The sequence below is a fragment of the Nothobranchius furzeri genome, chromosome 10 (assembly GCF_043380555.1).
Source record: "Nothobranchius furzeri strain GRZ-AD chromosome 10, NfurGRZ-RIMD1, whole genome shotgun sequence".
Lineage (NCBI taxonomy): Eukaryota > Metazoa > Chordata > Actinopteri > Cyprinodontiformes > Nothobranchiidae > Nothobranchius > Nothobranchius furzeri.
The window spans coordinates 41,536,715-41,550,526 of record NC_091750.1 but is presented as its reverse complement, the minus strand read 5'-3'; the positions used below and the strand labels follow the sequence as shown (position 1 = coordinate 41,550,526).

Genomic DNA, 13,812 nt, shown 5'->3' with positions numbered 1-13,812 from the left:
AGAAAACTTATTTCAGCTGCTTGTATCTGCGATCTCACTGTTTTAGTCACTACCCAAAGCTCGTGACTGAAGGTGAGGGTAGGAACGTAGATCGACTGGTAAATCACGAGCTTTGCATTTACAGCTCGGCTCTCTCTTCACCACGACAGATCGGTACAACACAAGCGGTACTGCAGAAGCAGCACCAATCCCCCTATCCATCTCACGCTCCATCTTTCCCTCACTTGTGAACAAGACCCTGAGATACTTAAACTCCTCCACCTGGGGCAGGACCTCATCCCTGTCCTGGAGAAGGCATTCTACTCTTTTTCGAAGACCGTGGTCTCTGATTTAGAGGAGCTGATTTTCATCCTAGCTGCTTCACACTCGGTTGCAAACTGCTGCAGCAAAAGTCGGAGATCACGGTCTGATGAAGCCAACAGGAGCACATCATCTGCAAAAGCCAGACATGATCCTTAGGCCACCAAAGCAGTGGCTTTGCTTGTTATCGATAGACTAATTCATACTTCTTCGTCAGCTTGAGTGTGGAGTGGTGCACACGTTTTGATGGAGAGCTTTTTTATTCAGACTTTTCCATCTCCTGGAGAGTGTTGCTAAGCAATTCCTCGCCAGGACAACAGAGGGCGTAGCGCTGTTGTGAGGTATTCTGCCACCATTACAGTCACGTGTCCGGTCCACCATAGTGTGTTTACTATTGTGTTTACACTGATCTGCTCTGATTAGTCCCTACACTGTCTTGCATATAGCAGCCGTTTCGCTAAGTATTGCCACTTTATAGTATTACTTTATCATTATGGTATTTTTACTTCCTATTTTTTCTCATCTCTTATTTTTATCTTCCTTTTTTTTTTTTTTTTTGAGGTTGCAATGGCGGTGCTGTTGACGGATTTACAAGATCAAGCTGACCAATCTTGTGGTCTTCTTCACTTCCAGCAGAGTTAAAAAGCTGGGCAAGTCTCCGTCAGCCTCTGCGAGCCTGTCAGAAAACCTTTGCACTTAGGGATGCTTCGATCCAATCATGTGATCGGAAATCGGACCAATCAGGGTGATTTAAAAATAAGTCAGGATTGGGAGAAAAAGATCAGATTTAACTTTTAAAAGCAACAAACATGAATTTTTGAGTTCATCCTAAAATATAGATTTTAGTTTTCATTTCCTCCACATCAGCATTCTTTGTTTCTTGTACAAAAACAACAAAATAACGTCACTCTTATTTACGGCAGGCAGAGATTCAGACACCAAGATGCAGCTGTTAGCAAGCATGCTATTGCAGAGCTAACGTGTCTCCTCAGGAGAGCTGAAACGTTTTCAGCTTGGTGGCATTATAAACCAGACAACAAAGATGGCTTCAGCCACTTGTAATGTGTGCATACTGGGCATTCAACATGCTGAAAAGGACAGCTCCATTATTTGCCATTTTCAAACAGACCACTTTCACTTGTGGCTTGTCCCTTCAGCCATCAACAGAGCGAGTCACCTGTCACCATTAATCCCCAGGTTGCCACTAAGGCCCAGTTCACAGCGAGCCAGCCACCAGAGCTGCCCCCGCAGCTACAGGTGTTATGCAGGGAAAAGTTAGCCTGCCTCCTCCGTCACGGGAATGCACATCGCTCAACAACTTGAGATATATGAGCAAAGCTGCTACTTTTCATTATGTTCATAATATGAACGTGTTTTTTTTAATCAATGCACTTCCTAAACCAGTGAAGGTGAAACGTAGAGGACAACTTGGATGTGTTATTTTTTCAACTCATTTTAATGCTTTCCTGACTAGACTCGTTATCGGCAGATACTGTTAATCAAGTGACTTGCAATCAGATCAGGGGCAACAAAAACACAATTGGAACATTCAAAGAAAAGTCCAAGTCTACAAAGAATTTAGAATTTGGAATTGTTACGGCTGCCAGCCTGGCCAGTAAGATGCATTGGCCAAGATCACCCAGCCCTGGTGATCAAGCCTGACACCGCCCCTCCTCCTCCTCTCTTCCAGGCAGTTGAGGAGCACAGCTGAGCTGAATTCTGCTTATGACCCCAAACCTAAAAGGCTGTGCCTTCAGCAGTCTGGGAGGCAGCAGTGCAGGGGTTCTGCTGTCCTCCAGGCCTTGTTTTGGTTTTAACCCCTTTGTTTTGATGAGTTTTCAATCAATCAATCAATCGTTTTTAACTTTAATAGTTTTAACTCTGAGTGATCCGAATGGATCTTTGCTTTTTTTGTCAACTTGGTTGACTCAGTTTTAAGGTTAACTTGGTTTTAGTTTTTAGACTTTTATCAACTTCGTTATGGTTTTAAACATCTTCAATTTTGGTAAAACTTTTAAGAAAGTTTTAACCAGGTGTTTTATATAGTTGATAATTTGTCTTTTAACTGTTAACCTTATAGTGACATTTTCGTTTTGCATTATTTTAATGATGCTCGCCATCTGTTTGCTCTTGTTTTTAGAATCTTTTACAACAATTAAAACCATTTTAACTCCACTGTCGCATTTCTGATGTTGCCCCCTCCTTCACATTTTAATATCTCCTGTCGGGGACGTAACAGAATGAAAACATTGAGATGATATGTTTGAGCCCTAGTGTGGGTGTGATGCTCCTCCGCTGTTTGGTGAAATTGGTTAAATTAACTCCAGAGGTTTGAGCTGGCATACCTGTGACGTCACTGGCTTTGAAGTGACCATGTTGTTGGAATCTGAGAGATGATCATAAAAATAAGAGCTGTGGATAAAAGTCTAATGTTGGATGTAGATAAACGAGTGGGAGAGATCACGATGAGGCTCCTAATGTGCTCTTTGCCCCGTTTTATCCAGATGCTTTATTGGCGTGTTTTTCTTGCCGCCCACATCTCTCCTGCTGTCTGTCAGCGACCCTCACACATTATCACACGTGCCTGTTATCTGGAGAAGGTGCCCATTGTGTGTCTAGATGACTAATGGTGCCAGGGGAGCAGAACCAAGTCACGGTGAAAGAATGCAGACTTTAGCCCTCTTGTGTGGACAATAGTTAGTCTTCATTCAACGTGCCTTGCACATGTGTGAAAGTGATGCACAGTGGTGCTCGCTCACCGCACGCTGCCTGTGTGGCCCAAAGGGTGTGGAGTGCTGCTGCATTGGCTCAGTCAGGATGTTTTGTTCTCTTGTCTTGCAGCTGAGATATCAGCATGGTTTGACCACCCCGGACCTGCAGCAGACACTACCCAACCTGAAGAACTTCCTGGAACATGGTCTGATGGTGCGATGGTAAGATTAACAACAGCTTTCATCTGGAGCTTCCGGATCAGGACGGCCTAACTTTATTAACTAATGACAAATCACTATTCTTGCATGTTTGACAAGTTATAATATCAAGTTTATATTTTTACATCAGTGCTATTTTTTTACTTTAAGCCTTAAAGTCTTTTGAATGAAACCATTTTTAGAAGAACAAAAATCCCAAGAACCTAAATAGCCTAAAGTCCCTGCTGCTAAAGACAAACGGGAGCTCATCCAGATTCCCGGTTCTCCTGTGGATCAGAGCTCTTTTCTTCGCTTACAAGCTGGCCGGTGATTTATCTCTATAGCGCCAAATCAGGACCAGAGTCGTCTCAAGGACCTTCACATAGTAAATATTCCAAACAGGTCAGTTCATTAAACCAACCAGTGAAAAGTTTGCTACATAAGGAACCCAGCAGGTTGCATCGAGTCACTGACTAGTGTCAGAGTCTTTACAGCAATCCTCATACTAAGCAAGCATGCAGCGACAGTGGAGAGGAAAACTCCCTTTTAATGCATTGAACTTATATAGCGCTTTTCAAGACACCCAAAGATGCTTTCACACACTCTCACATTCACACACTGCTAGTGATGGTAAGCTACTTGTAGCCACAGCCGCCCTGGGGAGGTCTGATAGAGGAGAGGCTGCCATTTGGTGCCGTCGGCCCCTCTGACCACCACTAACACAGGCAAGTTGGGTGAAGTGTCTTGCCCAAGGACACAACAGCAGGATACCCCTGGCGGGAGCTGGAATTGAACCCATGACCCTCCGATCATGAGGCAACCCGCTCTACCACCTGAGCTACTACTGAAACCTCCAGAGGATCCTGGCTCAGTATAAGCAACCATCCACCACGACTCACTGGGGATGGAGAAGACAGAGCAGAGCTCTATACCTTTAGGGGGGTCCTGAAGGTCTGTGGGAGTTCACCCAACCAATCTATATGTGTTTTGTGGATTTGGAGACAGCTTTTCACCACATCCGCCAGGGAGCTTTGTGGGGGGTACTCAATGAATATGGGGTACCAGGTCCTTTGATACAGGCTGTTAGGTTCTTGTATGACCGGTGTCAGAGCTTGGTCAGCATTGCCGGCAGTAAGTCTGGCTCATTTCCAGTGAGAGTTGGACTCCACCAAGGCTGCCCTTTATCACCAATTCTGTTCATAACTTTTATGGACAGGATTTCTAGGTGCAGCCAAGGTGTTGAGGTGATCCATTTTGGTGGCCTGAGGGTCAGGTCTCTGCTTTATGCAGATGATGTGGTCCTGTTGGCTTCATCAGACAGTGATCTCCAGCTTTTGCAGGAGCGGTTCACAGCTGAGTGTGAAGCAAATAAATGGAAGAGCTGGCCCAAGTAGCTAGGGAGAGGGAAGTCTGGGCCTCTTGACTTAGGGTGTTGCCCTTGTGAGCTGAATCTGTATAAGTGGAAGAGAATGGATGGACGGATGGATAAGAAGTAATATTCATAAAAACAAGTGCACTAGTAGGAATTTAGCATTTTAACTCATTAACGTGTCTCCATCCTTCAGTGCTAACCCTGACCAGATGTCAACAGTTAAACCATTTTGTCTTTTAACAGAAACTCAAAAAATGCTATTAGGCAAATCTAATCAAAGGTGTGGTTCACTTAAAATTAATTTTCTAATGATTAATTCTGATAATCAGTCACTCAGAGTTTTACTCTGAGACAAAAATTCTAATTTAAAACTTGTGGCCATGCTTGCGACCCTCTAAACTACCTCACCATGCATTTGCTTAATCTGCAGTTGTGAAGTGGACATGAGCCACCAGGCAACTGCAGGTAATGTATAAATTAGCCCCAGTGGTGTGTGCACGTGCTTTAAGCCAATTTAATATTCCATTGTTGAAAACACAACCACCTGTTGCAATATACAAAATAAATCATTACAAATAAATAAATATTAATAAATCTTATTATTAATTAATATTATTAATTATTTTGATTAAGGACTGAAATAATCAAATTCAAGTAACTTGTAGCCATCAGCTTTTATAATCACACGTATTATAAAAGGTAAGCAAGAGTAACATTTGAGTTTCACTCTTTAATATTAAAAAACAGGAAACTTTGGACTATTCATGAAGATGTTTCCAGCCAGTGAACGGGGACATTACAGTTGCTAGTCTGTGAAAAACTGCTGCAGGTGTGGTACTCTAAAAGATTTTACAAGGCTAGCAGGTCTGCATAAAATCCGCCTGAATGGTTGAAATATCTGAGGACAGATCCTTTTTCAGCGCTTGTATGTCACACCTGACAGATGTGAGGTTCTCTGCAAGCTCCGCCGACATGTTATTGGAACAGTCCATTTCAGCAGATGGCGTGTCGGAGGGTCCAGGTCGGGGTGGGGTCACACCATGAGGCCGAAGTAGCAGGCTTCAAGGTGGACTGAAAGACAGTTGTGTTTTTACGAGCTTTCCCCGACATCGGTGACGTCTGAAGCAAGTTCCGACATGTTCCAGAAGTGCAACAGCACACTTGGAGCAAATCAGATCATAAAAGTACGCCTCAAAACATCAAATATTGCTCAGATTCTGCAGGAGTGACAATCAGTGTGACCTACGACATTTTGTGGCGAACCAGAATTCCCTTGACCTGACTTGCCTGTGTTGGTGGTGGTCAGAGGGGCCGATGGCGCACGATGGCAGCCTTGCCTCTGTTAGACCTCCCCAGAGCAGCTGTGGCTACACGGTAGCTTACCATCTCCGATAGTGTGATGTGCGAGAATAATGGAAATTGCTCTTGGTACCTAGAAAAGCATTATCCGATCCATTATTATTGTTATTAAGGTAGCATTTTTGTGAACGAGCAAGTGGTTTATATTTATTATACACAAGAAACGATGCTGTGGCTGCCACTGTAGAAGCTTGATCCTCTTTAACTTCCAGGCTCTTACTCCTGCCTGTTGGGAACATTTAGGAAAACCTGGGAGTCGGTACGCGTCAGGCCCTGAAACACACACACTGGCTTTGATTTCTCCCCCCCCCCCCCCCCCCCCCAGTAAGAGGGAAAATGTGTATTACACACATTAATTCAATAATTATTGTTATGAAATAGAAGACGACATGAAAAGCTAGAGCTCCCAAATCAGCTTTCTATTGCCCCAACCAACCAACCCCCCCCCGTCCCCACACGCCCCAACCCCCAGTTTTTGGGGAAGTAGAATGGCCCAAAGATTCATGACACGTGTGTATGTGTGCACGTGTGTGTGTGTGTGTGTGTGTGTGTGTGTGTGTGTGTGTGTGTGTGTGTGTGTGTGTGTGTGTGTGTGTGTGTGTGTGTGTGTATTTGTGCGTATGTGTGTTTGTGTGCGTGCATGTGTGCACGTGTGTGTGCATGCATGCGTGCACGTGTGTGTGTATTTGTGCGCGTGTGTGTTTGTGTGCACGCATGTGTGCATATGTGTGTGTGTGTGCATGCATGTGTGTGGGTGTGTGTGCGTGTGTGTGTGCATGCATGTGTGCACGTGTGTGTGTGTGTGTGTGTGTGTGTGTGTGTGTGTGTGTATGTGTGTGTGCGTGTGTGTGTTACATCAGAAGAAGAAGAAGAAGAAAATATCATTTCTATAGCGCCTCTCAAGATAAAAATCACGAGGCGCTTCACAAAAACAAAAACAAAAAGCCTCTCATAGCAGTGACTGGCGTTTCTCTGGATGATCCTGCAGACATGATCAGAGTTCCATATGAGATCAGCAGCTGCAGCATCCTGAATCATTCTGATTAGAGGAAACTTCCAGGTTTATTCCCTTGCAGTAACATTAATGCTAACATCCATGTTCGTAACCACAAGAGTCCTTGTAAGTGACTGCAACAAATAACTGAGAAGTGTAAAATGTTTATTACATAACATATGATATTTACATTTCCCCACACCATCTGTTTCCTTTCTGCATTATTTGATCCCACCCCCTCCTGAAACACACACACAGACAGAGACGGGTGTGGGACCGATACGTTCAAACCATCAGCTGACGCTGATGTCGTACCTCCCATCGGGAAACGGAGCTGATTTAAGTACGTCGGTGTTTCTGTGACACAAACCAAGTGCATGAGGTCCATCTGCTTTGCTATCCCATGAGTGTGTTCCCTTTGTCACACGTCACGCAGCTCTGGCTCTCGCTGCAGCCTCTCGCCCCGGTCCGACTTTCCTATCAACCAAATCAGACACAGTGTAGGGTTTGGTCCTGGTACAAGCAAATCCACGGCGCTTCAGTTGAATTAAAAATGATGCTCTTTAACAATAAATAACTGATCCTGTGTGACAAAAGGAGCCAAAGTGAAGCGTTGCGGGCCTGTTTTTAAATAGTTTGGTCTGATGAAGCGCCACAGACAGAAGACGGTAGAGGTGTGTTTGTTTTTGGGGTGGTGATAAAGATCGTTTAGATCAGTGTGAGATATGTAAATATACTTTAAAGTATTTTAAAGGACATCTTGGCTTTCATGATAATTTCATAACAATATTAGGAATTTTGCAAACTTCTCATGGTAGAAAAATGCAGCTAATGTCCTCCATTCAACCTGGAACAAGTTCTGAAAATGTAAAAGCCTCAGAAGTCCCCCGTCTCACAAAGCCAGTAAATAAGGACGATCCGCATTAACGCACACCGTCTCACCACTTCCTATCTGTATCAGTTCCAGTCAATTCAGACACGCAGTCTCGCTCTGGGACTCGGCTCATGAAAAATGGATGAGTGAGCGGTCTTGATGGCAGCTGCAGGTTATTCTCTGACAGACTGGGACAGAGGCGGGGTAATCTGCTTCCTTCACCGCTTCTTTATTCTTTCCACGCATCTAAACAGATACGACGCTAAGAGGGAGGGATGTGTAACTGGTTCAGCATGTGTCCTGTCTGAAGGGAGATCCTCACCGTCGGGACTAAGTGGGATTATCTTTGACACGTTAGAAAACGGGACAGCATGTGGAGAAGACAGAAAAACTCACTGCAGAGTGTTTTAATCTGCAGCTGGCAAGGTCGGCTTTCATTTCCCAGAAGTGTTGCACACAAACACGCCCTGTCAGAATAAATGTGATGTAGCTCTGAATAAAAGAGACAGCATGGGGCCGGCTAAAGCTGGCTCACTTTCTTCACATCTGACTTTTAAAATACGGAATTCTACCGAATTATGGCAAGTTACAGTATCCTGATTACATTTAGAAGTGATTAATAGAGAAACCTCTTTACGTCACAACCTGTTTTCTGTTCATTCTGCTGATCTTTTGGACTGAAGTTAAGAACAATCAGTTCAAAGTGAGATTCACTCCGTATAAAAACACCGAGAGTTAAATAAGAGGAAAGCGGATCTAACCTGGATGAAGTTCTCTTTTCCTCTCCGGTAGAGTTTGGTCTATCCACTCATTGCTAAATGTAGCCAGCCCAAGCCCGTGTTCATCTTGTATCATGTGACAGTGGCGGACCGCCATGCTGGATGTGCAGGACTTCCTGGTCCCACGTCGCTAAAAACCTAGATCTGTCAGCTTCATCGTTCGTCTGCCTCTCTGGTGAACCATCCATTCTGGTACCTGGGATCATCCCACTGGGATTGGGATGAGAGGTGTGTCCGTGCACATTTAACACTGCTGGTGCATTTATATATGTATACATACATATATATATATATATATATATATATATATATATATATATATATATATATATATATATATATATATATATATATATATATACATACATACATACATACATACATATATACATACATACATACATACATACATACATATATATGTATGTATGTATATATATATATATATATATATATATATATATATATATATATATATATATATATATATATATATATATAAGCTGAGTATGAACTCAGTTACTCCAACAGCAATACAAAAGTAATAAAATGAAAAAAATAAAAGGTAAAGAGCGAAATATGTTGTTTTATTTCATTTCTTCACAGAACTCATTAGATGACGAATTTACAGCATCACAAAATTCTCAGTTCTGTCAAATGGACTCCACCACAGTTGGCTTATAAATAAGGGCCACAACAATACAGTTGATACATAAAACCAGCCAGCCAATCAGCAAAAACATACGCCACCTTCCCAAAAACCCACCCATATCAGCAGTACTGCTGAACACTTCCCTAGCAGCAAACCCTAACCTTACACATCACATGCCTCAGCTATCACCTAGTTATAAACAAAACCCAGACTGGGAGCAATCAGCGTAGCTAGAGCATGAAACACAAAACCAATAAAATGTGAAACCATTGACCCATGATGCTCTTTGTTAGAGGGTGAGTTGTGATTGGTCTTATGAGCGATTTCCACTAATAGGTTGGAGAGGAGCAGGTCCTTACTCTTCAGCTCAGATGTTACGTCTGTTTTCCTTCCATCTCGCTGTAGTCAGACACAACCTGCTGTTTCTACAGAGCAGAGTGGATGGTTTTAATTTACTCTAGACACTTTGAAGTTGACAGGTTTGACAGGACAGACTTCTGCTGTCTTCAGCAGAGCGTCCTGCTTGCGAACCCTGTCAGGACCACCTCAGCTGGGTGTCTCGGGTCCAGCTCAGGGCCCTTTTGACAAGCTGTCGTGTGTTTGTAAGTGAAACCGTCCATCAGGCCGTTAGCTAATGCACGATGAGCTCTCATCGCCAGTGTCTGAATGCCACTCTTGCTAACTAGATAGCCTTGGTAAAAGGCCAGGGGACAGGAGACCAATCTATTATGACAGGATGTCCAACTGAACAAGCAAAGACCTGTCCTCCAGTCCGTAACTAACATGTGAGTGTGTAGGTCCAGCTCTCTCCTCCTGACAGAGTACTTGGGTAGTCCAGTGAGTTATACCGGGCCTTGACTATTGAAAGAGGCGGTGAGGCCCCCATTTAGGTAGATTTATGGCTCCTGTCCTGGGGCTGGGCGGGGTGTCCCAGATCCTCAGTCTGTTATCTGTTTTGAAAGAAAATGTCTGACATACTTCTGTGGATGCCTGCTGTGCTCATGCAGTCACGACGATAGACGCTTCATAAATGTTTTCTGGATGCTCTTGGGGGGGGGTGTCATTTACAAAGACTTGCAGCTGCCTGTTGGATTAGGAGCGGGGGGGGGGGGGGGGGGGCTGAAAAACTCCCGCCATCTCACTGGGCTGCAACTGTACTCCCCGGACAAGGTCCAAAGCAACGTAGAGCGCTATCCATTCGCTGTCGTGGCTCAGAGAACCTGCGCTGGAATTGTGAACACATTAAGAGCTTTTGAAACCGAATTTGACCGGCTTCATGGCAGACGTGCTAGAGTCGGGAGTACAAGGGCCGCGTCGCAATTTGACCTTCTATCTAGCAGCGGCAGTAGAAGGCGGCCCTCGTCCAATAGCTGTTTCCTCTCAGCACAGCAGCAGAGTCGCCACAGGCATTCAAGTAGTGCTCGCTGCACAACCACAAAGGCGGAGCTGAACCAGAAGGCGGAGCTGCACCAGAGTCAGCCCCGCCCACTCCATCAGAGTCAGTCCAATTCCTTCCAGTTGTCAGACTTGATAGCATTCTGGAACCATAGAGGGTGTTATAGCTAATATAATCTAAAATGCAAGATTGAGGACGGAGTTGAGAAGTTAATTGAACCGTTTTTGTAAAGGTTCCATAAAATAAAAAATCTAACTTTTGTAACTTTTTACCATGTTGTCATTTCCTCATAAGAAATACGCCAAAGCCATTTTTTGGCCTCATTCACACATTTTCCTCCCATCTCAGCTTCAATTTGGTCTCCTCCCCCGAAGCGGGTCTGGTCTTGGTTCTCAAATCTGGATATATTGTGAATTTTCTGACAAATAATTTCTGAAATGACTTCTACTGAGACACCGCTGGAAAAACCATACATCCCATCTACAAAGACACACTGGATGGCACAATTACATGTAACGCCACCAGCTTGTTATCAGATGTAGTGGTGAAGTGGTTGTGGCGTCAGCTTGGAATGTAGTTTTGCGCAGGTTCGCCTCCCGGTAGCGGCGCAAACTTTTTTCTTCTTTTCTAGCTACACTTGCCAGTACTATGTTTTTAACCATTTATTGGTATACCGTTTAAAATATAATGACTAATTGTTTGGTTTTTTTTATTTATTTGTTTATTTAGCCAGTGTGAGTCCATTTGTGAGCAGTTTCAACTAAAATGCTGTTTAGGAACGACCAAATTCAAAGAACTTTGAGACATAAATATTTTGCGGAAAATAAACATTACAACTAAAATATAAACAAATTAAATGTTTCAGCTGGCTAAATAGATTGCTGCCGACCCCACCGAGAGTCGAACCAGCATCAGCTGAGGGGAAAGCAAAAGTTAAGTTTGATGATCTTGCCACTAGACTATGCTGTCGTAGGCCGCTTTTGTTGGAGCGTCTGTGGCCAGATATTTACTGAAAGAAACCTTATTATTTCGGGATATATTCAGGCTTTGTCATGTAGCAAGTTATATTTCTTGTTTAATTGGAGCATAGAACATAGCGTTAACATTTGTAAACTAGTAACATCCGTAGTTCATGTGGGTCAGGTTGGTTTGCGATAAAATAAAATAAAAAAACTGAAGAAGTCAGTGGGCTAGGCTGTTTGCAAGAATGGGCGGGGCTGACTCTGGTGCAGCTCCACCTTATGGTGCAGCTCCGCCTTTGTGGTTATGCAGCGAGCACCCTCTCCAGGCATCTGGAACGCGTCTCAGTTTAAGTTGTCTGAGTCAGAAGGAGGCGGTCCCCGCACAGTGAACGGGGGGGGGGGCAGTCCCCAAATCAAGAATACGACGAGCGTTCAAGAGTGTGCCTCATGAACTCATTCAGACTCTTCTGGAATAAATTGCAGTAGGAACTCAGACGGGGACAATAATTCAGGCCAGGAGTGTGTTTTTCTCACTTCTGTGTTTGCATCCAGACCCTGGCTTCATGTCTAATTCTCTGTTCTGAATGTAAAAGACGTGTTTCAGGATCGCTCATTAATCTTTCTCGTCTTTGCCTTCTCACAGCGACCGGCATCACGTCTCCAGCTCCATCCAGGTGCCCATCAAGTCCCAGTTGGGCATGTCCACTGACCTCGCCCACAGCAGCTCTCCAGACCCAGGCGTGAGGAAGAGGGCTAGCTCAGAGGCCGAAGCGCAGATTAAATATAATCTGTCTCCTAGCAGCAACAACGCCACAATGGATGAAGACCCATCTCTTGTTGACCTGGCCCCACGCTCACCTGCACCCAAACAGCTGTCTTCCTCACTTGATGCCAGCATGGCATCACATAACCTGACCATTACCACAAGGTCCAGCAAGGATGGAGATCAGGAGGAGAGGGAGGAGCAGGGAGGTGCAGCAGTGGAGGAGGAGAAACACCAACTGACTGACAAAGAGATTGAAGCTAATGAAGAGGGGCGGCCCCCCATCAACACCGGTGCACCCAGCTCTTCTACAACTCTGGACGTCGATGAGGTCCAGCACATGAATGGCTCCTTGGTACCAGGCCCACCATCTGCTGGTCTGGTCCCAGAGCTGCTCTGCTCTGTAGAGCAGGCCGAGGAGATCATGGGCACTGAGGCCACGGGGTTGGGATTAGCAGACGAGGCCCAGCTGGAGGACTACCGCTGCATCCCCGTGGACCACGCTGTCGCCGTGGAGTGTGACGAACAGGTGCTGGGTGAGCTGGATGTAGCTGGCTTCGAGGAGTTCTCCAAGCGTATCTATGCACTCAACGAGAATACGTCCAGCTTCCGCCGGCCGCGCAAGAACTCTGACAAGTGAGACGCAGCACCTGTGGCCAGAGGGAGCGCCGGGAAAAGTTGCACATTCAGGCTGGACACATGGGAGGAGGGAGATGAGTGGACAGGGACAAGGTGTGGTCCATCTCAGCTTCAAGCACCACAGGAGCTGTTTCAGATTAACCAATTTGCACTTAATGTAAACATTTCCATAGCAACCGTATAATTACAGAAGTCAGGGTGCAGGTTGTGGGATGGCAGCGTTGGTTTTCTAAACGGCAGGTTTTACTCCACTCTTGGGTTTGAGCATCACAGCGTCAGAGTTCATGAGCAGGAAGAGGAGAGACTGTCAATGTCTCAAACTGTCGTTCTTAGCCTTCATCATCTTCATCCAATAAGAGGATGGCTTTAATGACATCACCCCAACAACCTCAGGGTTGTGATTAGCGTCGCCGCCCTCCTGTTTCTGCCGCAGCAACAGATTCCTTCTGCTATCAGTGAGGGAGGCGGGATCTCCTCACACACTCAGCCAGGTCCATCAGGTCCAAACATGATGACCATGAGCATCAAGTTGGACCTCTCAACTGTTGTCAGGGAAACGGTGCAGTTGTCTGCGTTGTGCCCACTTTTTCCTCCTGTATGAACTCTGAACATTCATGTCGCTGAATTTTACTCAGCCAAACTTGTAACTTTGTTTTGAAATGTCCCTCTCAGGCCTCCGTCTAACCGTGTCTACCCTGCTGTGTGTGATTTAGTCCCAACGCTCTGTTCCGGATCCCTTCCTGCACAGATATTCCCTTATGGGTTATGAAGCCTCATGTTCTAGTCATATGGATGTCATTCATGAAAACGTAG

At 44.9% G+C, this 13,812-nt stretch overlaps 1 protein-coding gene across 1 annotated transcript in view; it reads left to right on the top strand.

Annotated features, from left to right (window-relative positions):
• The window catches only part of uvrag (UV radiation resistance associated gene), a 153,996-nt gene extending 140,207 nt beyond the window's left edge, over nucleotides 1–13,789 (top strand). The window contains exons 14-15 of the mRNA XM_015960166.3: nucleotides 3,142–3,233; nucleotides 12,241–13,789. Of these exons, the coding sequence (XP_015815652.1) occupies nucleotides 3,142–3,233; nucleotides 12,241–13,000 (852 nt within the window). The 3' untranslated portion in view covers nucleotides 13,001–13,789. The remainder of the gene's footprint in view (nucleotides 1–3,141; nucleotides 3,234–12,240) is intronic.
• The last annotated feature ends 23 nt before the right edge of the window (nucleotides 13,790–13,812 follow it).